Source organism: Leptodactylus fuscus, chromosome 6 (assembly GCF_031893055.1).
Source record: "Leptodactylus fuscus isolate aLepFus1 chromosome 6, aLepFus1.hap2, whole genome shotgun sequence".
NCBI lineage: Eukaryota > Metazoa > Chordata > Amphibia > Anura > Leptodactylidae > Leptodactylus > Leptodactylus fuscus.
In genome coordinates this window covers 83,749,063-83,774,593 of record NC_134270.1, presented here as the reverse complement: position 1 = coordinate 83,774,593, position 25,531 = coordinate 83,749,063, and the positions used below count along the sequence as shown (strand labels likewise).

Below are 25,531 nucleotides of genomic sequence, written 5' to 3'. Positions count from 1 at the left end.
GATTTTTTTTTTGTTAAAAACTACACAATAAAACTTAAGACATAAGGTGGTACATAAAAGAGGTACATGTCTATGGGTGTTATGGTATTAACCTTCTAATAACAATAGGATTTTGACCACTGAATGTGAGATGTAGTGCTACATTTTATATCCTAGGTTTGGCCATGTGAATGCTTTTTCTATCACAAAAGGCTCTTCCACAGTTATTTATGTTGGAGGGTTCTCGTGATCTCTTTGTGCACTTTGCTATAGCCCTGTTCCAATAAAGCTTTATACAACTTTTTTCATCAACACCGCATCCAGACCCTTTCAAGATCACTCCAGGAGTAAATTAGTTTGGGAAAATTAATGTATGGTGTAGAAAGGTAATTTGTAGAGGTAAAAATGTATTATGTTTAGAGCCAAGCTTATCAGCCATGTGTCTTCTTTACAAGCTGTTAGAAATCCCATACCGATTGGACTGTAAATGGATCACCAGAATTGTCACTTTCAGTGAATACAGTGTGTCCTATAGCTGTTTACACACCAATGATCCTGTTGTTTAACTTGACAATATGGATGACTGAGTTTTGTTTGCTGTGTATTTGAAACAGTGCTGCAGTTCCTAACAACAGACATCTGGTGAATGCATTGAGGAAATATAATGAAATCTATGTCAAACAACTATTTTTGCTATAAGTGACAAAGGAATTTATTTTTTCACAGTACCGTTGTTAGTGTCTGTTATTAGCATCCATCAGAAAATGTAACAACGGACACTAATAGATACGGTAAAACTGAATTCAGTGGGATTTGTCCTGTCATTGGTTCCATACGTTTTCATCAAATCAGTCACTGTTATTTTAGTGACTCTGTTCAAAATAATGGACTTATAAAGGATGTGAAGTGCCTGTTGTTTTCTTAACATTTATGTCTACCGCCAACAGACATATGACGGATGGACAGTCGCCTGTTATACCAGCTGTTTGTGTCCAAAAGCAGAATAACAAAAAACCCCAAAACAGACTTTAAAATAACAGACATTAAGGTTGTGGCCCCATGTGGCGTAAACGTCACGGTTTGGCCTTGTTGGAAACGCCGCCGAAAATATGCAACGTTTTATGTTTTATTCTAGTGAATCCTATCCACACGTAACATGCACTATGCGTTTCAGGTTTCTGCCCTTTATCAAGTGCAATAAAGACTACAAAATATATATTCATAGATTGTAAGCCCTCGTGGGCAGGGCCCTCTACCCCACTGTGCCAGTCGGTCACTATTAGTATTATATCTACCTGTATATTTAGTGTACTGTATGTAAACCCCCAAATGTAAAGCACCATGGCATAAATGATGCTATATAAATAATAATAATATAATAAAAAATGTAAAAAAAATAGTAAATAAAATAACATAAAATTGTGGTACACAATATGTACACATCAACTCATCAATGCTGAACAATATAATTGTGGTACCGTTCTAATATATACTTAGGTTCTTAGTTTTCAGGTTGAGCATTGATGAGTTGATGTGTACATATTGTGTACCACAATTTTATGTTATTTTATTTACTATTTTTTATATTTTTTATTATATATTTTTTAGTCTTTATTTCACTTGATAAAGGGCAGAAACCCGAAACACTAAGTGCCTGTTATGTAATAAAAGCTGTTGAAGAAACCTTGAAATTATCTCCTGTCGGATTTGTGCACGCTCCACCCCAAATTCTCCACACCTAACTAGTCCAGGGGTAGAGGGCTGTAATATTATCAGACATCATTTAATGTTCTCTATGCTGAATTTTTCTTTTTAAAATGTGTTCAACCGTTCAAAAGTTATGGCCCCTGGAAGATTATATGTAAATTAGCTCTTATTCCCCAAGTGGCAGGGAAACTTTTGTTTTTCTTCTAGAAAATAAAGCGTTCCCATCCACTTGGGGCATAAGAGTTATTTTACATGTCATCTTCAAGGGGCCATATCTTTTAATAGGTGAACTGATCAGGAGCGCAGGAAGCATTGCATGATGTATGACATTTAGTATTCTGTACTTGGTGACAGGCCCTCTTTAATTATGCACAATGGCCCCATCTAGTGGAGATGAGAGAAAACATCTTTGGGTCTGTTCACATCTGCATTGTGGTTTTCATTTAAACTGAAGCCACAATGCAGTGATGTATCAGTCATATGGCAGGTAGCCCACTGACTTACAAAGGGCTCTGTCATATCGATAGTATATGCTGTGCTGTTTTTTGGCATGAATAAGTTGGAGCTGTTGATAGAGGCTATGAGCCTATGAGCACAGTGTGAACAGAGCTTTACAGATATTCTAATGAAGAAATGAAGGTGTAATTCAAGTAATGAAGTTTTAGGCAAAGACCCCATGTTGTGGGCTGCAGTGAAAAAGCAGTGGAAACATATCGTGATTTTTTCCCCCACCTATCACACAAAGTCCACAGAGTTTTCCTCTCCGGACTTTCTGCTTCAATAACACCTACAGGAAAACAACTATTTTGGAAATCAAAGCAATTTCCATTGCGCTTATTTTTCTGCATGTGTGGATGGGATTTGCTAGACTTTGCATCGACTGTAAAACGGTGCATGTTTTGCCGTGGTGTTTCTGCCATGGCCAAACCATGGCATTTACCCCACGTGTGGCCCCGGCCTTAGTTTAGCTATCCTATAGCTATGGCTATCATTCCATTGTCAATCAGTAATTGCACATATTGAGGGGACTTTATTAAAGTCTTGCCAGTTTTCTTTGACCATTTTCCAACCTGCTTGCGACTTATGAGAAAAGTGGGTGAAGCAGGGTGGGGATGAAGATGAGCCAGAGCTGTACGCCTCAGCCTGATAGATTACGGGTGTGAGTTATACTTGAAACATACACCCGTACTGGTGCATGGGAGCTCAAGTAGTGCCCCAGAATTCAGATCCGTATATACTCGAGTGTAAGCCGAATTTTTAAGCACAGTTTTTGTGCTGAAAAAGCCACCCTCGGCTTATACTCGAGGGGGGGCTTTTTTCTTGAGGGGGGGGATCTATGACCAGCCGCAATAGTAATGTATAGAATCTCCCAAAAAAATAGTGAAAAAAAAGAAAGAAGCTTTAAAACAATATAATAAAAAAATGAACTAAAAAGTTCTAAATCCCTCCTTTCCCTAGAATACATATAAAAGTAGAAAATGACTGTGAAACACAAACACATTAGGTATCCCTATGTCTGAAAGTGCCCTGTCTACTGAATATAGGGTATCTGCAGTGCTATATTCAGCCAGGCTGAATTCCACGTGGGGGAAAAAAAAAACAGTCCTCAAGCTCAAGGAAGGGGCAGACAGACAACCAAAACACCCCCTCCCCTTTCCCAGCACCCAAAAACCATTTTAATTTTTGAAATTTTTGCAGTAGCTGCTACATTTCCCCCCTAGGCTTATACTCGAGTCAATAAGTTTTCCCAGTTTTTTGTGGTAAAATTAGGGGGGTCAGCTTATACTCGGGTTGGCTTATATTCGAGTATATACGGTAATTCAGATGCATCTGCTATCAGAACACACAATATTAAGACCTTTGCATAATACAAAAGTGTTAATAAATTTTACTCTTGTCTGTATCCAGGAATTTTTTTATTTTTTGAAAGTCTTCTCTTCAGATTCATAATGTTCCTCTATGGTCTCAATATTCTTTTTGTATGATGCCATATTAGTAATCAGGATAAGTATGACTACAATTCCAGCACAATACTGAACAGAATGCAGATTTTTAATGCGTGGTTTATCATTCAAAGCAAGAACTGCTAAAGGTCAAATAGCTGTTGCATGCCACTGATTTTTTTCCTCTATTTTTGTTACCTTATGAATGCAAATGACATCTCTTATAAAAAAATATTCAAATGTTCTCCTTTGGAAATGCAGGAGGATTTACACAGACAGAATATTGGATTGCTGACAATTATTATAAGAATAAAGCAAAGCCAAACAATGCTAAATGTAGGAGTCTATCATCTAACATGTATATATCATATTACTGTAATATTTACATAAGAATTTATAAAATTGCATTTAAAAAGGGTCTGAATATGAAAATTAAACTGTAAACTAAAATACAACCATAATCTTAGTGTTCAGTTTCCTAAAGCACTCTCATTGGGATCTAGGTAATTCAGTATGTGGAGTTATTTTTCAAGGCTGAAAGGCTGCCGGCAGCAATGATTTTCTTGATATAATTAACAATAGGTACAGATTATCACTTTGAAGAGTTAGAGGTCACAAGTGGTTACCAGCCACAACAATTCCTATATCATTCCTATGTACCCGAGATTCCCGGGCCCCTGTATGATATATAGGATTCAGATGTTAGAACTAACAGCAGTAATGTGGCCGCATTATTATTGGCCTTATTATTATTATTTGGCCTGGTATTGTATCCTCATGAATGCAACATATCTGTGGACATATGTAGAGTTATACATATTGTGGAGATTCATTCACATGCAGTGAAGTAAGCATGCAGTAGGGTTAGTAGGGTAATTCTAAGGAATCAGTAAAAATATAGTATCTGTATGTATAGGGAAGGATCAGTAGGAGGGACGTGGTACCAAGACATAATTTAGTGCTTTTGATTTTTATCTACTTCATTCCTTTGCAGATTGCATTCTATATTCATTTCAACACAAGGGAAGATGGGAAGATAAATAGATGGATAAATATATTTTACTGAACCCAAAACCGAGAATTCTAAGTTATTTCTGTGTTTGTATAGTGAACTTGCTGGCTAGTAATGCCCTGTGATCACAGCAGCCTCAACACTGATTTAACAGTATTTAGGAACAGTATTTGGACCAGGAAGGTGGATAAGTGGCAAATGTAATGTGAGCTTGCTGACATGGCAGACAATGGTAAAAACTTTCTGTTAGTAAACCAGGAAATACTAGAGGAACATGAGGGATCCACAATTAGGTTGGTTCACCAATTTTAAACCCAAAAATTCCAAAATGCCTTCTTTATTGGATTTGACTAGCGTAAAAAACATGATGGAAGAAAGTGGTTGTGTTTTATCTGATTCTGTAAAGAAGCAAACCTATTTTTGTGCTAGTTATTTAATTATGTAAATATGTGATATCTATCTGACTATATCTATCTATCTATCTATCTATCTGTCTGTCTGTCTGTCTGTCTGTCTGTCTGTCTGTCTGTCTATGTGGTAGTGCTAAGGACTACATTAGCAAGAAAAAGTTTCATATGAGAACATTGAGAATAGGTAAAACATAATGGGGATCTATGCCCTTCTCTGGTATGAAACTCATTAGGCTATCTCCAAGGAAAGGTGATTGGGAACACAGACTCTCCTGGAAAGAAATTCAGTGATTTATAGATTCAGGTAATTTGCTCTGCTTAGCGTATATGAGGCACTATTGTTCCCTTGCTTTCTCGAAAGACTTTTGAGTGATTCTTGCTTTAATTCTGTATAGATGTATTTTGTATTGGTTATATGATTAACTATCCTGATTTAGACATGTACACTCATATAACTGAGATATGTGGGGAATCATTAATTATTTTATTTGGTGATTATGCCTAACTATAGTCTTGTTTTCAGCACTATAATCTAGCCTAATGAGGAATAGCCATGCCTATTTGGGTATGGTGTTATTATAATCTGGTTTCTATTGTAGCAGCTGTACTTTCCTGGCATGTCCTCAATATCTATTAATAGTGGCCCCATGTGCCTCCATGCACCCTTTTCCATGTCCCCTGCATTTATGTAATACTGATTGGTCATTCTTTCATAACAGCCACATTCTCTCCTCATTATTCCATAGCTATGCCTCTAGCTGGTGTTTTGTATGGGAGGCCATGCCTCTTTGATATGTTTTATGCATTCGCCTATCAGCATGCACGCTGTTGGCTATTGATAGTGTAATAGATTATGATGTCAGAGGCATGCCTGCATCACAAACCTGCAATGTTCTGGCATCTCTTCTGGTGTGGTGAGAACTGGGGACACCCAGTTGGGGGGTGGGTTTGCCATCCATGTTTATGACTGATGGGTATAACCAATGCTGGAGGTGAGGCCTGTCAAATATATACAATACTATGCAAAGGTTTTAGCCAGGTGTGGGGAAAGAGTAAAAATTAGAGATGAGCGAGTACTGTTCAGATCAGCCGATCCGAACAGCACACTCCATAGAAATGAATGGATGCACCTGGTACTTCCGCTTTGACGGCGGCCGGCCGCTTAACCCCCCGCGTGCCGGCTACGTCCATTCATTTCTATGCGAGCGTGCTGTTCGGATCGGCTGATCCGAACAGTACTCGCTCATCTCTAGTAAAAATGCTTTCAAAAGTGTTCATAGTTTATTTTTTCTCAATTTACAAAACTAAGTTCATGAGCAGATGAAAAATCTAAATCAAATCTATAATTGTTCTGGCCACCCTTTCCTTCAAAGCAACATCAATATTTCTATGTATACCTGCTCACAGTTTTTGGAGAAACTCTGCAGGAAGATTGTTCAAACAACTTGAAGAACTAATCACAGATTTCCACAGATCTTCTATGGATGTAGGTTTTCTCAAATCTTTGTCTGTTCATGTAATCCCAGACAGACTCAATAATGTTGAAACCTAGGGGAGGGGACATATCATCTCCTCCAAGGTCCTTCATTCCAAGGCTTTCTCTTTTCTTCATTCAGTTCATTTTGTTAGTTGACAAGAATAAACTATTAACACATCTATTCTTGAAAGCATTTTTACAACAATTTTTCCACACCTTACTAAAACTCTTGCACAGAACTGTGCGAAGACAGTTTGAATTAGCAGTCCTCATTGGCTTGCCTATATGGGGGGAGGTCATCTTATATATGTATTTAAACACACCTTGATGACATATGTGGTATGTCTCATGAGGAGGAAGCAACTATCATGAAGTATGCCATCACAATTGTGTGTGGTGCATTCAAGAAGTGTGCTTACTACATTACTAAGTGGTACTAACATTATGTTATTAAAATGCCTGTTCCTTTCCTGATCATTGGGAATTGTGAATCTACTTGTTGCTGTCACTTCTACTCTAACATATTTTTGTGAGACTAAAATGGGTTATCCAAAATTGGACAACCCTTTTACTTTTAAATCAGCCAGGGGTACTGAAAAAAATTCTTCTGCTCCAGCGGATTCCCCTTGGTCTCTTCTGGAGTTCCACTGATTGGCGTCTGTGATCATGTGCCTCAGCAGGCCTCAGGAAGAGGACTTGTGATGTCACAGGTAGTGACATCGCATGCCATTCACTGATTGTCTGCAGCGGCCAGGTGACTGCTTAAGCCAATCAGTGGCTCCACTGGACTGCAAAAGAGACCAGGGAGAAGCCGCCGGAGCAGAGGAATCGGGATGCAGGAGGGAGGACACCAGAGCATCAGGGACATGTATTTTTATCCATCATTCCCTGATAAACAAATGAGGAGGGGAAATGTGTTGGTATCCTAGTGTTGTTATTGAATATAGGCCATAATTTATTAATTTATGGTGGATAGATTGTGTCTTTAATGCCACTAAATTAACATAATAACATGTCTATACTGGATATATCAGTTTCAATAAGTGAATACCTGTCATTGCACACATCAATGAGAATACAATGGAAAAGAATTCATAGTTCAATTCTTAATGCTCTTGATATATCACAGTGTCAGGAATACTATCCTTGTATATAATGCTTTATTGAACCTATTGATCAGATGTGAGTATAGAGTTATCATATTACTGTGAACAACTTGGTTGTTTTAGCTGTGGCGTTTCCTTTTGTTTTAGCTTGTAGGGGACCTTAAGTTTTCAATTTATATTTTATTTATTGTTAGTAAAAGTTATGTTTTAGTTTGGTCCTGTTTTTCTCTGATATGTTTCATGATTTTTGGGACCTTTTGTATCTGATTACTGTAACAAATATGCAAATATCCTAAAGGTGGCACTAGCACCAAGTTCCTCTTTTCCACCAATGAGGTCTTATTTGCATATTCCTCACCCAGAATTCTTAGCAGGGCATGCATGGTCTAATAAGTCCATGTAATATCTCGCCCTAATGAGAGACCTTACCCCTTCTGTTTAATTACTGTGATAGTATAAGCCAGGAAGAGGAGGTTTATAGGTCACGAGTGAACTTTGAAGCAAAAGGCTGTATAAGGGTACCATAAATAACAATCCACGAGCACCATGAATTTTTAATTTTTCACAGTTGGCATGCATTACAGAGGCCTTTTCACTATCAAATCAAGTTCTTAACACCTGTTAATAGCCACCCCTTCACTGATTACACAGTTAGAATTCTTTTCACCATCGCCAAGCAATAACTACAGTTAGTTATGATGCCGGATGGGCTACTTAGGCTCTGTAATGTCAAAGGGCAGTGTCAGGCAGGAGGATGTGATTCACAGCTTCAATCAGAGACAGCCAGTATCAGAGCTCAGAATCACACTCCTCGTCTGCTCCTGCCTAACTCCGCTCTCCTAACAGTACAGAGACTAAATAAAATATGAGGGACCAAAATTAACAGCAGTGGGGGCTAGAGAAAAAACTTCAACTGTATCAGAAAAAGTGGAGGGGCGGCTATTAAAAGATATAAAGAGCTCGACTTGTTAGAGGAAATGAAAGGTCCTCTTAAAGAGGACCTTTCACCACTTTTGGGCACAGGCAGTGTTATATACTGCTGGAAAGCTGACAGTGCGCTGAATTCAGCGCACTGTCGGCTTTCCCGATCCGTGCCCGGTGTAAAGAGCTTACGGTGCCGGTACCGTAGTGCTCTATGGTCAGAAGGGCGTTTCTGACCATTAGCCAGGGACGCCCTTCTGCCCAGCAGCGCCAATCGCGCTGTGCTGTGGAGCGGGGAGGAACGCCCCCTCCCTCTGCTCACACAGCTCGTCCATAGACGAGCATTATCAGGAGCGGGAGGGGGCGTTCCTCCCCGCTCCACAGTACAGCGCGATAGGCGCCGCGAGGCAGAAGGACGTTCCTGGCTAATGGTCAGAAACGCCCTTCTGACCATAGAGCACTACGGTACCGGACCGTAAGCTCTTCACACCGGGCATGGATCGGGAAAGCCGACAGTGCGCTGAGTTCAGCGCACTGTCAGCTTTCCAGCAGTATATAACACTGCCTGTGCCCAAAAGTGGTGAAAGGTCCTCTTTAAAGAGGACCTTTCACCGATTTGGGCACAGGCAGTTCTATGTACTGCTGGAAAGCTGACAGTGCGCTGAATTCAGCGCACTGTTGGCTTTCCTGATCTGTGCCCCAGGTAAAGAGCTATTGGTCCCGGTACCGTAGCTCTTTAAGTCAGAAGGGCGTTCATGACAGTCTGTCAGGTACATCCTTCTGTACAGCAGCGCCTATAGCACTGTACAGTGTGAGCGGGGGGGAACGCCCCCCTCCCCTCCTGATAATACTTGTCTATGGACGAGCACTGTGAGCAGAGGGAGGGGGCGTTCCTCTCCACTCACACTGTACAGCGCGATAGGCGCTGCTGTGGAGAAGGACGTACCTGACAGACTGTCAGGAACGCCCTTCTGACTGTAAAGAGCTACAGTACCGGGATCGATAGCTCTTTACCTGGGGCACAGATCGGGAAAGCTGACAGTGCACTGAATTCAGCGCACTGTCGGCTTTCCAGCAATATATAGAACTGCCTGTGCCCAAATCGGTGAAAGGTCCTCTTTAAACTAGGTAGTAGAAAGCATGTTTTTTTTTTTTTTCATTATTTGCATTTATACTATTTAATTTCAAAACTTCTTCGCAATATGTTATCTGATTACAAAAGCCACCAGAGCTTGGTTGTGCATGTTTGTAGAGCACTGCGCAAACACAATATGTACCTGACTTCAGCTGATCTAAAATTTTCATGACCCCTTTCAGTTGCTGTTGGTAGTCATCTGCTTGTTTCACAGCCACCTCTTGTTTGTCTTCAATAGTCTTAAGAATTGACCGATGCTCCTGCTCAAGTCGTACTCCCTGAGCTTTGAATTCTTCAATTTCTCTTTTGATCTGTAAAATATAGACTCTCTTTACATCCCTGTACATCTAAACCAAGGGGCTTGTCTAAAGCTGCACCCTGGTGAAGATGGACATAGACACAATCATGTTTAGTAACATCTGTGTTATGGAATCTTTGATATTCTTACATCAAATACATGAATTAGAATAAAACAGAGAAACGGGAGGGAAGAGGTTAAAAACTCTGCCTTCTCCATTCTAACTTATAAAGCTGACCACAGGGTAGATACCTCTTAGTCGTATGTCTCCTAAACAACACCCCTATGCACCATCTATGTACCCCAAAACAGATCCTTATCCTTTTTAATGGGGTATTCCCATCTCAATGATCCCTTCTATATGTTTTGCTTATGTAAATTGAAGAATTCTCCTAAATAAATTGCTTTAATAAATGCTGCTTAGTATGCCTGCTGTGTAAAATTATTCCCCCCATTGTTTACACAATGTTTCCATGAAGCCAGACCTGTCTGATAAGATAGGACAAATTAAGTCAGTCACAGCTCTCTGAGAAAGGACGTTGATTGCTCTCTCTGTTATGTACAGCTCTGCTGGCAGGATAATCAATTCAGCTAACTCTAGGTTCACACCAGTGTCCGGTCTTTGATCTGAGGTTTCTGTCTTCTGCATGCAGAAGACGGAAACCTGTCAGACCGGGTTCGGCAGTGAGGGACGATGAGCGTTTTGAGCTCTCCACAGCAAAACCGTTTTTTTTTAAACCGGACACAAAGTCCCGAATGTCCGTCTCTGTGTCCGGTTAAAAAAAAAACTGTTTCGCCGTGGAAAGCTCAAAACGCTCACTGCCGCTCACGGCCGGACACTTTTCAAACCGATTCATTTGAATGGGTTTGAAAAATACCGGCAGGTTTCCGTCTCCTGCCCAGTTTCGGGCAGGAAACGAAAACCTGAAAGCGAAGACCCCAGGCGCAGATGTGAACGAACCCTAATTGAAGTTTTCCCAGAATTATTATATAAGAATGAAGTATTTATTTCAAAAACAGAGTCAGGCGTAATGTCATACCCCTAACGAAGCCATTATGGCGAAACATGCATTGGGGCGCGTTTTTATATGGTAAGGACTATTTACTAATAATGATTGATCTGTGCATCCTTTTTTGACATATGGTTTATATTATTTCAAGATTAGATTTGCCTTCTATTATCTTTTGACTATTACGTGGTCTTTGTATTGATAGTTTTCTTGAGCTATACAAGGATATACTGCACCTTGATTTATATTTGTATATCCATTCATATGGTGCCTATTAAACTATGCTATTTTGCAGGCTATTTCCTTCCATGATAAAGGGGTGGGCCACTTTCAGACCGATATTGAGAGAAAAATGTTATGGTTTGTAAAATAAAAAGTTGTACAATTTTCCAGTACACTTTCTGTATCAATTCCTCATGATTTTCTAGATCTCTGCTTGCTGTCATTGATTCTGTTACTTCTAGTGGCTAAAAGTCTGACCATGGTCATGTGATTTACGGTCCATGCTCATGTGATGAGCACACAGGTGCACAGCTGATTAGCAGGCAGTTGTCTGATTACTGGGCTGTGACTATAACGAGCGGCACCTGTGTGTTAATCACATGACCATGGACCGTAAATCACATGACCATGGTCAGAGTTTTGTCCTCTAGAAGTAACAGAATGAATGACAGCAAGCAGAGATCTAGAAAACCGTGAGGAATTGATATCAGAAAAAATGGAGGGGCGGCTATTAAAAGATGTAAAGAGCTGGGCTTGTTAGAGGAGATGAAACTCTTATTGGAAAGTTGAAAAACTTTTTATTATACAAACCATAACATTTGTCTCTCAATATTGGTCTGAAAGTGGCCATCCCCTTTAAATGCATTATGGCAGCACTGGCTCCCCCTTTTTCTTTAGATGCAATTATATGTATTTATTTAATTTATTTCTAATAAATGTGTAATTTTTATTAATTGGTGTTTCCACTTCGGCATTGTCACTTTCTGAACTTTTTTGAATACACCATAGAGCAAATTGCCCTAGTTTTGTATATGTATATACTGGCCTGTTATTAAGGGAATGTTTTGAAATACTGCAAAAATAAAAATTCCACAGGGAACTCCTTTCAAATGATTTTATTCTGCCTATTGAATAGGCTGGCCACCTATGTGTCTGCAACACAAGTCCCATATTCAGACAAAAAAAAGTTTTAAAAAAGTGAAAAGTACCAGTAATTAAAAAATGAATAACTCCCGCAAAAAAAAAAAAAATGTTTTTCCCCCCATATAAAATGTTTATTATGTAAAAAAGGGGGAAAAAACAATATGCATGTGGTATTGACTTCTCTATAACAACCCATATAATAAATCTAAAATATTTAATCTGCACTGTAAACATTGTAAAAAATATTTTTTTTCCATCTATCTTGCCAGTGATCAAAAGTCACATGATTTTCCACATTGTGGAGATGCTGTGGCAAAAGACGATGTGATTTATACTACCTGCAAAATGGATGGGATTCTTGCTAATCCCCTCCACACATTGGAAAAAAAATTCTACAGCAGAAAAGCTGCATTTTCAAAAAAGTTTTTGAAAATTGCAGCATGTTAAGTATACCCATGGAAACGCTGGTCCTTTCTGTTTTGGAATAGTAGGGGCACAAAGTCCGCAGAGGAAAACTCTGTGGACTTTCTGTGAAAAACAATGTGGAAAAAAAAACAAAACACAATGCGTTTCCGCCAAGGTCTTCTCCACAGTTATTTTGGCTTAAGAATGCAAAATCTTAGTGTATTTCATGCTCTCACCTCTGTTATATGTTCTGTCAGCCTCTCAATTTCATTGTTCTGCTCATTAACATAATTAAATAAGGCAAAGTTGCGATCTTCCACTGCAATAGATCAGAGATAATATTATATACTGGGCAACTACTACATATAATAAAAGTAAAATATACTGCATTCAGCAATGTCCTTACACATTTGTTAAATTTCCAATTGTTCTGAACAGCAGCAAATTGCTGTTAAACTAGAGGAACCATCACACTACATGACAGGATGAAAAATGATTTATTTTTTTTTCACTTGAATTTGTGCCTTAACCCCTTCACACTTGTATTCTCTTTTAATCCTAAGGTGGAAAAGTAGAACATGTCAGAGAAACAAATCTCAGCTAGAACATCGTTCCCCTTCCTTGATCAAATTTGCAGGTCAGCAGCAATATGTGTTTGACTCCTTTGTATTCATTTGTCAGGAAATTAAATGGCAGTCATTGCGAGTTACACAACACTAATGTCTAAAGAGAGGAAATCCTAATTGACAGGTGGCATTAAAAAGTTATGGACGCTGCTGTTTTCCTCTATATACAGAGATGACACCATAATGCTTGGAGGGGTTTTATGAGATGAGTTACTCAAGAAAGCAATATTTCTGCAGTCTAAGAATAAGGATATTTTTAATCACATTATGTATTAATTGAATGATTATCCAAAAGCCGCAGATGAGAATGTCATATTAGAAAGCAGGTTTCCTTTACATGATGTAAAATATGCTTATTTTCCTACAGCTTTTTCTTACTTGCTGTATCAAAATTCAGAAATCTACATATTATACATATCAAAATGTATATTACACACATTTTAAAATTATTATACAATTATTATTATAAAAGTATTATATTATAGATATATCAAGATGTACATTCTACACATATTAAAATGTACTATACAAATCTGTTATATAAGCTTCATGGGACAGCTTGACTCGTAGTATATATGCCCATACAACTCTAAAGTTAAAGCCGCACGGGACGTCCCGCAGCAATAAAGCACTTGCCGCGCACTGCCCGCACGAATCATGGTCGCCTCATTTCTAGAGATCCTGTACCTAATTGGTCTCTGCGGTCACATGAGGTGCAGGACTGCCAACAAGAAGGTGTCAGCGCAAGACTGAATGGACACTGGCAGAGGACAACGGAGCGCATGGGACAGGTGAGTATGATTTATTTTATTATTTTACACCCCTGCTCACCACATGGGTTGCTACAATTCCTGAACAACCTCTTTAAAGGATGTATCCATCTTTATAATATTGATTGTCCTTAGGATAGGGCATCAATATTACATCTATCGGGGTCTGACAGTCAGGACCTCTGTAGCTACAGGTAATGGTAACAATTCTAGGAGCCACGCTGTTCACTTGCCATGCTTAATTTAGTTTAGCTATAGTTTAGGTAGTTGCACATCGTATGGCGGGTGAACAGCATGGCTCCCGACATGTTATTTCCTTTAGTCGCCCTGTCTCGGTACAGCTGATCTACAAGGGTCCTGGCAGTGAGCCACTAGAAACAAATCCACTGGTGGGCCCTAGACACCCCAGTCCAACACTGGAGACAGCCAAATAATGTCATGCAATGAGTACAATTGTACAGTGAGAGGGAGCTAAGGATTCAGTAAAATGGTTGATTAGGTAATACATGTAATTTGTGGGAAAATCTCTGCCACACCCAAAATATTATTTTTCTAAAATATTTTTTTTTTTCCAAGAAATTAAAGTACATAATACAGAATGTAACATTTGTGTTTGTTTCTCAGCTTGTCCTTTATGCATTCTGCCGAGTACAAAGGAGGTCAGTACTGTACAACACTTTATTTGTAAAAGTATATTTTTCCCTAAAGTGTGATAATCTAAATCTTGTAAGACAGCTTGCTTTTTTCTTAGGCTACCTTTAAAAGAGAGAGAAAAACATTACATTCAGCCTGGGGCATGTCAACCCAAGAAGAGGAATCTGCCACTTTAAATTATAAAGACAAGTAAACATATTTTAACCTTGTTTTCGGTCTGCATTTCAGCAACTCGTAACACACTTAGCAAACACAGTTTACAAAGTTATGTTACTATGAAGCCCAACTGGAGACCAAGAAACAGGACAGACTATGATGACAACTGTATTGTATTCAACAAAGTATGCAACATGCATGGCTTTATATAGCCCCCCCCTTCCTAAAAGTAGGTTGATATTTCTCAAAAGAAAGAGTCAACTAAAAACTAGAAAAGTAAGGCTAAGGCCCAACATTGAGAAATGCAGCAAAAAAACCCATCTCGTTTTTTCCCACAGCACTTTTCACTTTTTGCGGAGTTTTCCTCTATAGACTTTCTGCTCTTATTATACCTATATGGAAAGCACCAGCGTTTCCACAGGTATAATAGACTATATAATAAAGCTTGTGCTTTTGAAAATCGCAGCTTTTACGCTGCAGATTTTTTTTCTGCAATGTGTGGATTGGATTAGCCAGAATCCCATTCACTTTAAAGGTAATGTAAAATGAAGTGTTTTTTTGCCATGGCATTTCCACAGCAGCAAAAATGCAGTATTTTTGCAACGTGGGGCTTAGAAGTAACAAAAAAAAAAACAAAACCTTTCAAGCTTCCTGTACACAACTGTTGTGGATTTACGGTATTCAAATATTGAATTGTAATTCGTGCAAAACCATGTCCATGTTGCACCAGTATGTCATCTATAATCACGGATCATGTATGATTCCTTACACTGTCCTGTGCTGCAAATATAGCCAAAAATAGGACATGCTTCATAATTTGTGTCATTGCAGTTGTGTTCAACTCCCATTTGTGTCCAACTCCCTAACTGTTGTCAGCCAACCTGACTTAATGTAAGTGTGTCAACTTTTGAGCCCCTGAAATAATGAGGCTTTATAGAATAATTGTTCCGATTCCTAACCCTTTCACAGGATATTTTTGCCTTGCATTAAACCGTAAAGTATACACTCAGTTGAATCACAGTTGTTTCATTTCAAATCCAATGTGGTGGAATGCTGAGCCCAAATCATGAAGATTGTGCCGCTGTCCAAATATTTCTGGACCTTACTATATTCACATGTAACGTAATTATTGGGCTTTTTTTAAATTGGGAAATGATTTACTGCAAGTTTGGAAGGTTTTATTTGAGGAGAATGCTGCCAATGGGCTACAGATAAAAAGGCAGAGTTGTTAAGGTAAGGGATGGTTAGGGGGCAATAAATGCTACCAGGGATGCTCTAGGTTTTGGGACATCTGTGTAGAGACTTTGCCCTGCATGATGGTATTGGTCTGTTACTGCCAGGGTGAGATGTTGTGCTGTTCTGTGGTGGTTGGCTCTTCTAGAAGGTATTTTCTGTTATAAAATAGTATTTGGTACTACTGGGGGAGGTATTCTGTCCAGCAGTGTGGTATCCAGTGGTTAAATTGGAACATGCCATCTGAGTTCCGGCATGATTAAAGAATGTTTGTCAGCGTTCCGGCATAAACTAAGAAATTGTCTGACTCGGAATACAGAACATAAAAAAACAGTGTTACTTACCTCTCCTGGCTCTGGAAGGCTTCAGGCCTACTTGGTGACGTCCCAGACATCACATGGGCCAGGGCTTGCGTCCTTATGTGTTGCGACGCAAGCCCCTGCTCAGGTGACGTCCAGTATATCATTGAAGATGGCCGACATGTCCACGGAGTGCGCTGGAGCCAGGGAAAGGTAAGTAACAGTACTTTTTATGTTTGTATCCTCCCTTGGGTCTCCGATTATTATACTCTGGGGTCTGAAAAGACCCAAGAATATAATAATTGCTCATGGGTATCCACAATGGGGCCTAATACTGTGTGCAAAGGCCACTATGGGGCATAATACTGTGCGCAGGGGCCACTATGGGACATAAATTATGCCCCATAGTGGCTCCTGCACAAAGTATTATGCCGCATAGTACCGTGTGCAGGGGCCACTATGGGGCATAATTCTTTGTGTAGGAGGCATTGTGCTGCATAATACTGTGTGCAGTATTATGCATAGAGCATAATAGTGTGTGCATGAATGCGGGGCACTGTTGTCGGTCAGGGTCTTCGTGGGGGGGGGGGGGGGGGTGGAGTTTAATTTTTTTTCCCCAATTTATGCACTGGTGGTATCTGGTGTTGCTACAGGTATTATGTATTAGTATATGTATTAGTTTTCTAAAATTCAATTTAGATAGAAAACTTCTTTAAGGCCGGGGCCCTACAGGCCGGAAGCGCCGCAATTTGGCCGCGGCGGGAAAAATTGCAGTACTTGGATGGGATTAATGCAAATCACAAGCCCACTTTGCGAAAAAAAAATTGCGGTTTTGAAAATCGCACCATGTCAATTATGTATACGGAAATAGATATAATTGTAACAGAAAGTCCGTGGAGGAAAACAAAGTGAATTTTCTGTTCAAAGCACTGCGGGAAGAATTGCAATGCATTCACGCCACGATTGTTCCCGCAACGCTTTAGCGTGGCGGTTCTGGCCCGTGGGGCCTTAGCCTAAGGGTGACATTTGTTACCAAAATTCAACCAATTGTAAGGTTAGTCTTTTTTATACTTATTTCTTTGATATGCATTAATTAAAATAAATGCAATAAAGTGTAATACTATACCTTCAATGAACCTGTTGACAAGTATATCAAGATTGTCTTCACCAGTCACAGACTGGATTTGATGAAAAGCTTGTTCATAGGTCTCAATGTTGTCTTCTGTTGGATCTCTCTTTTTCCTTTCTTGCTCTTCTCTTTCTATTTGACAAGAAACAGCAATTGATATTGTTGTTATACAATTTACATATTCTAAAAAAAGTTAATATATCCATCTCACTGTCGACTGAACTTTCAACTGTAATGATGAACTTAATTCTTACTGGAAAAGGGTTATTTAACAGTGAATATGGCAATGAAATATTTCACAGTTTTATCGTGATTATAATTATCCTAAAACTCTCAGTTCTGTAGGGCACCACCCTCTATTCTCAACATGCAAATTTTGCAAGTACCAGCTTGAATAAGACAGCATGCTTAGAGACACTGTACAACAATGGCTATGCAAATAACAGAAAGTTGACCCATTGTACAGCACATTAAACAGATGTAGCGCTCAAAACATTGACACTTATAGCATCTGTATCATCTCAGGAATGTTCCATATACATCTCTGATATTACTAATAAGTAAACCCATTGTGTAAATTAACTATTTCTTTGTAATGTGTCTTTTTTTTGTCTGTACTTGAACCCTACAAATTGTACAGTGCTGCGGAATATGTTAGCGCTATAGAAATAAAATGTATTATTATTATAGATACAGAATGCAGATAACCATCCAACAATCTCATCTTTAAAGGGGCTCTATCAACAAAATCATGCTGATAGAGCCCCACATATGCGTGCATAGCCTTTAAAAAGGCTATTCAGGCACCGTAAAAGTTATATTAAACTACCCCCCGTTTTAAAATAAAACCCTAAAAAAGAATGTTATCTACTTACGGATCATGCACTGTAGGCGGGCATTTAGGGTGCACCGTCTTCTTCTTCCACGCCTCTTCTTCCTCCGATGTCCTCCGGTGCCGTCCTCCTCCCGCGCTCGCGAACTGACACTGATATAAAAAAATGGCCTGGGCGCATGCGCAGTAGCATGCGGCTTTTACTACGGCTACTGCACAGGCGCCCAGGCCATTTTTTTTATCAGTGTCCGCGAGCACCGGAGGATGACGGGACCCGAGGACATCGGAGGAAGAAGAGGCGTGGATGAAGAAGAAGACACACCCTGAATGCCCGCCCACCGTGCACGATCTGTAAGTAGATAACATTCTTTTTTAGGGTTTTATTTTAAAACAGGGGGGTAGTTTAATATAACTTTTACGGTGCCTGAATAGCCTTTTTATAGGCTATTCACGCATATGTGAGGCTCTAGCAGCATGAATTTGCTGATAGAGCCCCTTTAACTGTTTTTGGTGAGGCTTTTTTAAAATGGATATGAGTTGATTCCCCAGTTTTTCTGAGCCCGATCCTTCCAATAACCTAACTAGTAAATTCTTGCCTGTACAGTAAGGGTCAGTTCACACGTGAACCGACCGCGCGGGTTTTGACACAGAGAGAGCCACGGCGAGCCGCGTCTCTCTCTGGTCAAAACCCACCTGCCGCGACCATCGCGGTCGCGGCTTTCCCCTCAAATGAATGAGCCGACATAGGAGGGTGCTGCCGCTAGGCGGAAGCTGCGGACCAGCGTGCCGCGGCTTCCACCTGAAGATAGGACATGTCGCTTCTTTTCTCCGTTAGCAGCAGCCGGCTGCTAGTGGAAAAAAGAAGCCCGGTGGTCTGCATAGACCACCATTGTAAAGGGGCGAAATCCGCTGTCAAAATCCGCCCCTTTGCCACCGTGTGAACGAGCCCTAAGACTGATCTGTAGCTCTAAAATGATTTCCATTGGTTAGAACTTATTGTAAGCATACCGGTTATAGCTTCAACTTCTTACTGGCTAGCTATGCCAAATTATCGATGCCTATTTGACCATCTTAAAATAAATGTGTAGAGAAACAATGGACTTGTAGAAAATAAGATAAATCGTAAAAATATGTTAGGCATGGTTCACATCTGTGCAGGGCCGGTTCTAGGCAAAATGGGGCCCTGGCCGAGTTTTCGAGTGGGACCCTAAATTCTATATATTAACCTTTCAATGTAATATATTCAATGTAAATTCAATGTAATATAAACCAAACATTATTCAATAGAACTTTAAATTCAGCATCCTAATGGCTGGATTCGCATAGATGCATAAAAAAAAACAACGCGGTGTCTACACCACGTGGGGCCCCAGCCTTAGGCCCGGTTCACATTTGCGTTCGGGTTTCCATTCGGGGAATCCGCTTGGGTACCCCATGAACAGAAACCTACACGCATTAAAAGTAGTTACCGAAGGAAACCACATGAACCCCATGACTATAATGGGGTCTGTGTGATTTCCTCTCAGTTTCCACACAAATAATGTGGAGAAAAAAGTGGAGCTTGCAGGAAACCAAGTGGAGACCACACGGGCCCCAGTAAAGTCTATGAGGTCCGCAGGTTTCCTTGGTAACTGCTTTTTAATCCGAATTAGATTTCCGTTAGGGATGTCCCCAAGCGGACTTCCCAAATGGAAATCTGAATGCAGATGTGAATGGGGTCTTTAAGGGGTTTTTGTTACACCAGGAGTAGGCAACCTAATATTAATAATGATGACTCCTACACTAAAGTCATACCACAAACTGTAACATAGGGGTGCTGCCATACCGCTATTTGCCTGGATACATGTGAACTTTTCCATTAGAAGTCAGTACATGTGTACAACAAAATGCTGTGTTCCTGCAACGTGGGGCCTCAGCCTTAGGCCTGGTTCACACCTGCGTTTGTTATTCCGTTTGGGGAGTCCACATTGACAAGCTGTTAGCAATGAAAGCACAGTACTTTCCTCTCTGCATGTTCTGTGTGGACACTGCGCAGAAAACACACGGACCCCATTATAGTCTATGGGATCAATGTGCTTTCATTGCTCACCGCTTGTCAATGTGTTCTGTATTCTTTTCGGGGGGTCCCCATGCGGACTCCCCGAATAGAATACCGAACGCAGATGTGAACAAGGCTTAAGAGCCAAATGGCATGGATGTGGTTATCACTGACTTATACATCAAAAATAAATTGACAGAGCCAAAACTGCACACAGCTACAGGATAGATATAGGATCTGCTCCATAATTTGCACATCTTCAGTTTGGCAAAAAATTTCCACAAAAAGAATGTCTGTGTGTACGGGTCCATTGAAATGTACAGGTCCATACTTTTATCCTCAGTTGTGGATAAATGTCTGGTCATGTGCATTACAGTTTAGTAACTCCATGAGCCACATATTAATAGGAGTTAACCCCGTCATGTCCCTCATATAAACCCCTGTGCTTTACATAAGGGTTACTGATGTGAGATATATGGAGGTAATCAGGGCCAGCGTCAGCACAGTCGGGCAAGTGCCGGGGTCCACAGAGCCTCTGGGGGCCCCCCTGACACTTGCCCGCCCCAGCACTTTCCTGCTCCCCATGTCACTCCTGGTGCCAAAATCTGCCCCACCTGCCCCCGTGTGAACTAACCCTAAGGGAAAAAGAATAAAAGATCCCATAGAAACAAAAAGACCATATAGCATGTATCTCAGATTAGGCTAGAAACCCAAGTTATAATAAAAGGTGAGGTGACTCTTATTCCTTAAAGTATAATATATATTTTTATATTTGAATCCATGAATACATTCCTTTCCCATTGTTTGGGGTTTTTTTTTTTTTTTTTTTTTTTTTATATTAATGGAGATTCAAGATTTATAGATTATTTTCTCTTTGTTCAGAATTCTCCAAATGTTTAGCTAGCTAACCCCAGTAAACAATTTTAGGGTCTAATGTAATGTACACTCTAAAAATTTTAACTAGGAAGACAAAACATAAAATTTGAACGTTGATAAAATTTAAGTCAAGTTACGAGGAACCGATGAAGAACACACTAAAAACAATGAGCTGGTCAGTTCTAAATACTTTTTTACAGAAGTTGGCATCTATTCTGATGTAAATGAAATGTGGTTGCATGTGCCATACTTTACTGTTAGTTACCGGGCTCTTCTCTACCTGAGGAATATCAGTAATTTATCAGTTGGTTGTTTCTACACTTACCTCTCCTGCGTCGGGCATCAAGTACTTCTTCACTGATTGATCGTTCCTGAGTCTTAGTTCCCATAAACTCCTTGAGTGTGCGGTCATGATCGATAACACGTTGAAGCTCCTTAATCTCTGCAGTGTGTTGGTTCAGGTCCTTTTCAGCCTTCTCCTTCATCTGTAGCATTTTAGTCTGGGCATCATCCCTTCACAACAAATATTAGGTGAAAGTTAAATAACAAATTTACTTATCTAAGCATTGTCATTCCAAAATCAAACAAAGTACAGTACCACTACTGTACATACATGTGTCACACACTATGAAATACAGCATACACACTATGCAATGTAAGTAGCAAAATGTAAGTGCAATTTTTGCAAAATGTAGTGGATTTGAAAAAAATAACTAAAGTAAAAAATAACTGTTACCTGATAAATCCCCCACTACATTAGTGCTACTGCCCTCCTGACTCACACTCTTCCTTTTTTGATTATATTGCAGCAGTGACATGTCATGCACCCATCTGGCTTTGGTAGCTTATTAGGCTAGGGATACATGGTGATTTTGGCGGTGACACAAGCAGTGTAGCTATAAGGCATGGTAATGCCATTGATTTGACTTCAGTGCTCACCTGGGTGTACACCATGTCAAACCCTGCTGTAAAAGTGGTGGGGCTAGGGATTTCTAAGTAGAGATGACTGAACTTATTTGTTACAAACCTGAACAAATGCGTTTTAGCTCAGATTAACTAAAATGGCCAATGCCATTAAAAATACAGAAGAAACACGTGTCTTGTAAGTCAGTGTGACATTCTAGCACCAACTGCTATTAGCTGACAGCCTCTCATCCAATAGACAGTAGTAGGGGGACAACTTACAGTGCTGTTGTCATATATACTATATAAAGTGCTGTAAAAACAATCATAAGGCATTTGTGGTAATGGTGGAGAGATGGATGGATCTGTGATTCATCTCATTGCATCACACAGAACACAGTTCTGAAAACATACAAAACTTGGAAGATATAAAACTAAATAATAATATAATAATAATATAATAATATAATATAGAATAAAGTCAATTAATTAATTAATTCATTAACAGGCAGATAGTGATAGAAATCATAAGATAGAGTGAGGGAGGGTGCATATATGTGCTGTTAGAGCCTGACTGCTTCATTCCTGCTCTAATACAGAATTACAGACATGGGACAGTTAACCCTTTCATTCCCAATATTCTAATTCTATTGTGCAGGCCAGAAGTTTAATTTGTATACACAGTGTTTAAACATAGATTTTACTGATAGTCAGACCTGCTAGTGAAAAATCTTTACTGCATACAGAATTGCAGCCTCTTATTTAAAGCTAAGATTTCCAAAGGAGTACGTAGACATGGGTGGCACTACTCACACAGAGATATACATCTGCACGGGAGACATAAAAACGCTAAATGTGGTGGTGCTCTAAGTCCAGAACAAAGTAGCATATGAAAAAATAAATAGAAAAAATTGCTTGGCACTCACCAACAGTAGCGTAAAAAGTTGAAACTTTATTGAAGAATGTCCATACAAAGTTTTAAAAGCGGGAGGAGGCACGCTCAGCACCCGGGCGACAGCTGTTTCGTATACAAAATATACTTTTTTGAAAAAGTATATTTTGTATACGAAACAGCTGTCGCCTGGTTGCTGAGCGTGCCTCCTCCCGCTTTTAAAACTTTGTATGGACATTCTTCAATAAAGTTTCAACTTTTTACGCTACTGTTGGTGAGTGCCAAGCAATTTCTTCTATTTATTTTTTCTTATTTAAAGCTGACTTTTCTGGAAATAGTTTTTTGTATAAAAAAAAATAGAAAAATAAAGACACACACAGTGTCAGAATTGTTGCCAATCACATTATAATTAACCAGTGTGCAATAAAAAAAAATTACTGCAAAAAAAACAGGAGTGGACAGGCAAAAGGAGTGGGAGGAGTAAACACTTGTATAAATGCTAACAATAAGAATATGGGTGGCAACAGCAACACTACTTCTGGTTTCGGTGACACCAAATGGATCAGTGGCATGGATCAGTGAGGAGTTTCACACACCACCAACTGATGCTGAATAGAGGTGTTGCTGTCTACCTTTAACATCTTCTATCTACTGTACCTGCTGCTGATGTTTGTGGCTACTCTTTAACAACTACCACTGAAAACTGCCATCCCATGTGTCAAAAAAAATTGGATTTCACGTCTGCTTTTTTTTTTTTCAATTAATATATAGGTAAGTATGGCTAAGCCACTTGCAAGGAGTTTGTATGTTCTCCCCGTGTTTGCATGGATTTCCATCCCATAATCCAAAGACATACTGATAGGGAGAAAAAAAAAGTACATTGTGAGCCCTATGTGGGGCTCACAATCTACATTTAAAAAAAAGTAAAAAAATATGCCTTTTCCTATTCAACCACTTCAGTACCAGGCCAGACATATTTTGGGTTTGTTTTGTATGTGCGGTTTTGAGGTCTGTTACATTTTTCTCGTATGTCTCAGTCAACTAATTTTTGCGTCATTTTTCGGGGACACATAGGGCTTTATTTTTATGTTATTTTTATTTTCAAATGTGTTTTAATTTTTTTTATATCCAGGAAAATATAAACAAAATAGGAGGGAAATTGTGTCTGGTTTTCAATTTATAATTTTTTTTTTTTTTTATTTAATAACACAAAGTGTCACTGAAAAACTTTATAATATAGTTTTTCCTCTCCGTTACGGTAATTTTTTTTTTATATGGTGTCGTCGCGGGTGGGGCTATAACCTTTAATAACAGCATTTTATTAGCGTTTTTTTTATATTATTATTTTATTTACATTTTTTAAAAACTTTTTTATTATATTTTTATTTTATTTTTTTTCCAGATTGTGTCCCCATATGGTGATAAGAGACCTTTGGGGACATCTGATCACTTATTTTTTTGTACTTGAGGCTGATTTCTCCTATAACTGGAGCTGGTACATTTAGCCTTAGTTGCAGGCGAAATCCAACCTCCTGCACGCTGTATATACAGCTTACTGAGCTGATCTGGGGTCCTGTAGGACCCAGCAGCTTTTGCAAGACTCTGCTCCCAGCGGATCACGTGTCCGCCGGGTCAGAGGGCAGCGCTCATTGAGCGCTGTATACACAGTGATTGAGAAGGCAGGGGAGGTAATAAATCTTCCCTGTCTCCTCTCTGGGAGCTCCAGCTGAAGTTAAAGCCGGCTCCTATTGAAAGCAGCTGCACAATCTCCGTGCAGCTGCTGTGTTCTGACTGGACGTACCGGTACGTCCTGTCAGAACAAGGCAACCACTTCCCGGATGTATAAAGTCTATGGGCGTTCCGGAAGTGGTTAAAGGGAAATATTTATTTTCATAGCAATGGTATGCAGATTTAAATGCGTACTGAGACAAAAGATAGAGATTAGAGATGAGCGAGTAGTATTCGATCGAGTAGGTATTCGATTGAATACTACGGTATTCGAAATACTCGTACTCGATCGAGTACCACTCGCTATTCAAATGTAAAAATTCGATGCAGAACCAGCATTGATTGGCCGAATGCTATACAGTCAGCCAATCAACGCTGGTTCTTCTCCTACCTTTAGAATGTCTTCTCCGTGCAGCTTCCCTGCGGCGTCTTCCGGCTCTGAATTCACTCTGCCAGGCATCGGGGCTGAGCAGAGCCGACTGCGCATGCCCGCTTGTAGTGCGGGCATGCGCAGTCGGCTCTGCCCAGGTCCGATGCCTGGCACAGTGAATTCAGAGCCGGAAGATGTCGCGGGGACGCTGCACGGAGAAGACTTCTCGGAGGATCCAGTCCGACCCTCACTCGTGGACTTGGTAAGTATAATTTGATCGAACGTTGCCTACCCCTGAAATGAGCATTTCCCCCCCATAGTCTATAATAGGGTTCGATATTCGATTCTAGTAGTCGATTATTTAGGGGCTATATGAAACGAATATCGAATCTCGAACATTTTACTGTTCGCTCATCTCTAATAGAGATGTCTGGTGTTTATTAGCTCCTCCATTTTCTTTTTATACACCATTGGCT

The 25,531-nt window shown here is 39.8% G+C and overlaps 1 protein-coding gene across 1 annotated transcript in view; it reads right to left on the bottom strand.

The window, feature by feature from the left end:
• ODAD1 (outer dynein arm docking complex subunit 1) overlaps positions 1 to 25,531 on the bottom strand; it is a 114,463-nt gene that overhangs the window by 51,210 nt on the left and 37,722 nt on the right. Inside the window, exons 8-11 of the mRNA XM_075276794.1 lie at positions 21,488 to 21,675; positions 17,414 to 17,548; positions 12,786 to 12,868; positions 9,833 to 10,001 (exon numbers count right to left, since the gene is read on the bottom strand). Coding sequence (XP_075132895.1) covers positions 9,833 to 10,001; positions 12,786 to 12,868; positions 17,414 to 17,548; positions 21,488 to 21,675 — 575 coding nt within the window. The remainder of the gene's footprint in view (positions 1 to 9,832; positions 10,002 to 12,785; positions 12,869 to 17,413; positions 17,549 to 21,487; positions 21,676 to 25,531) is intronic.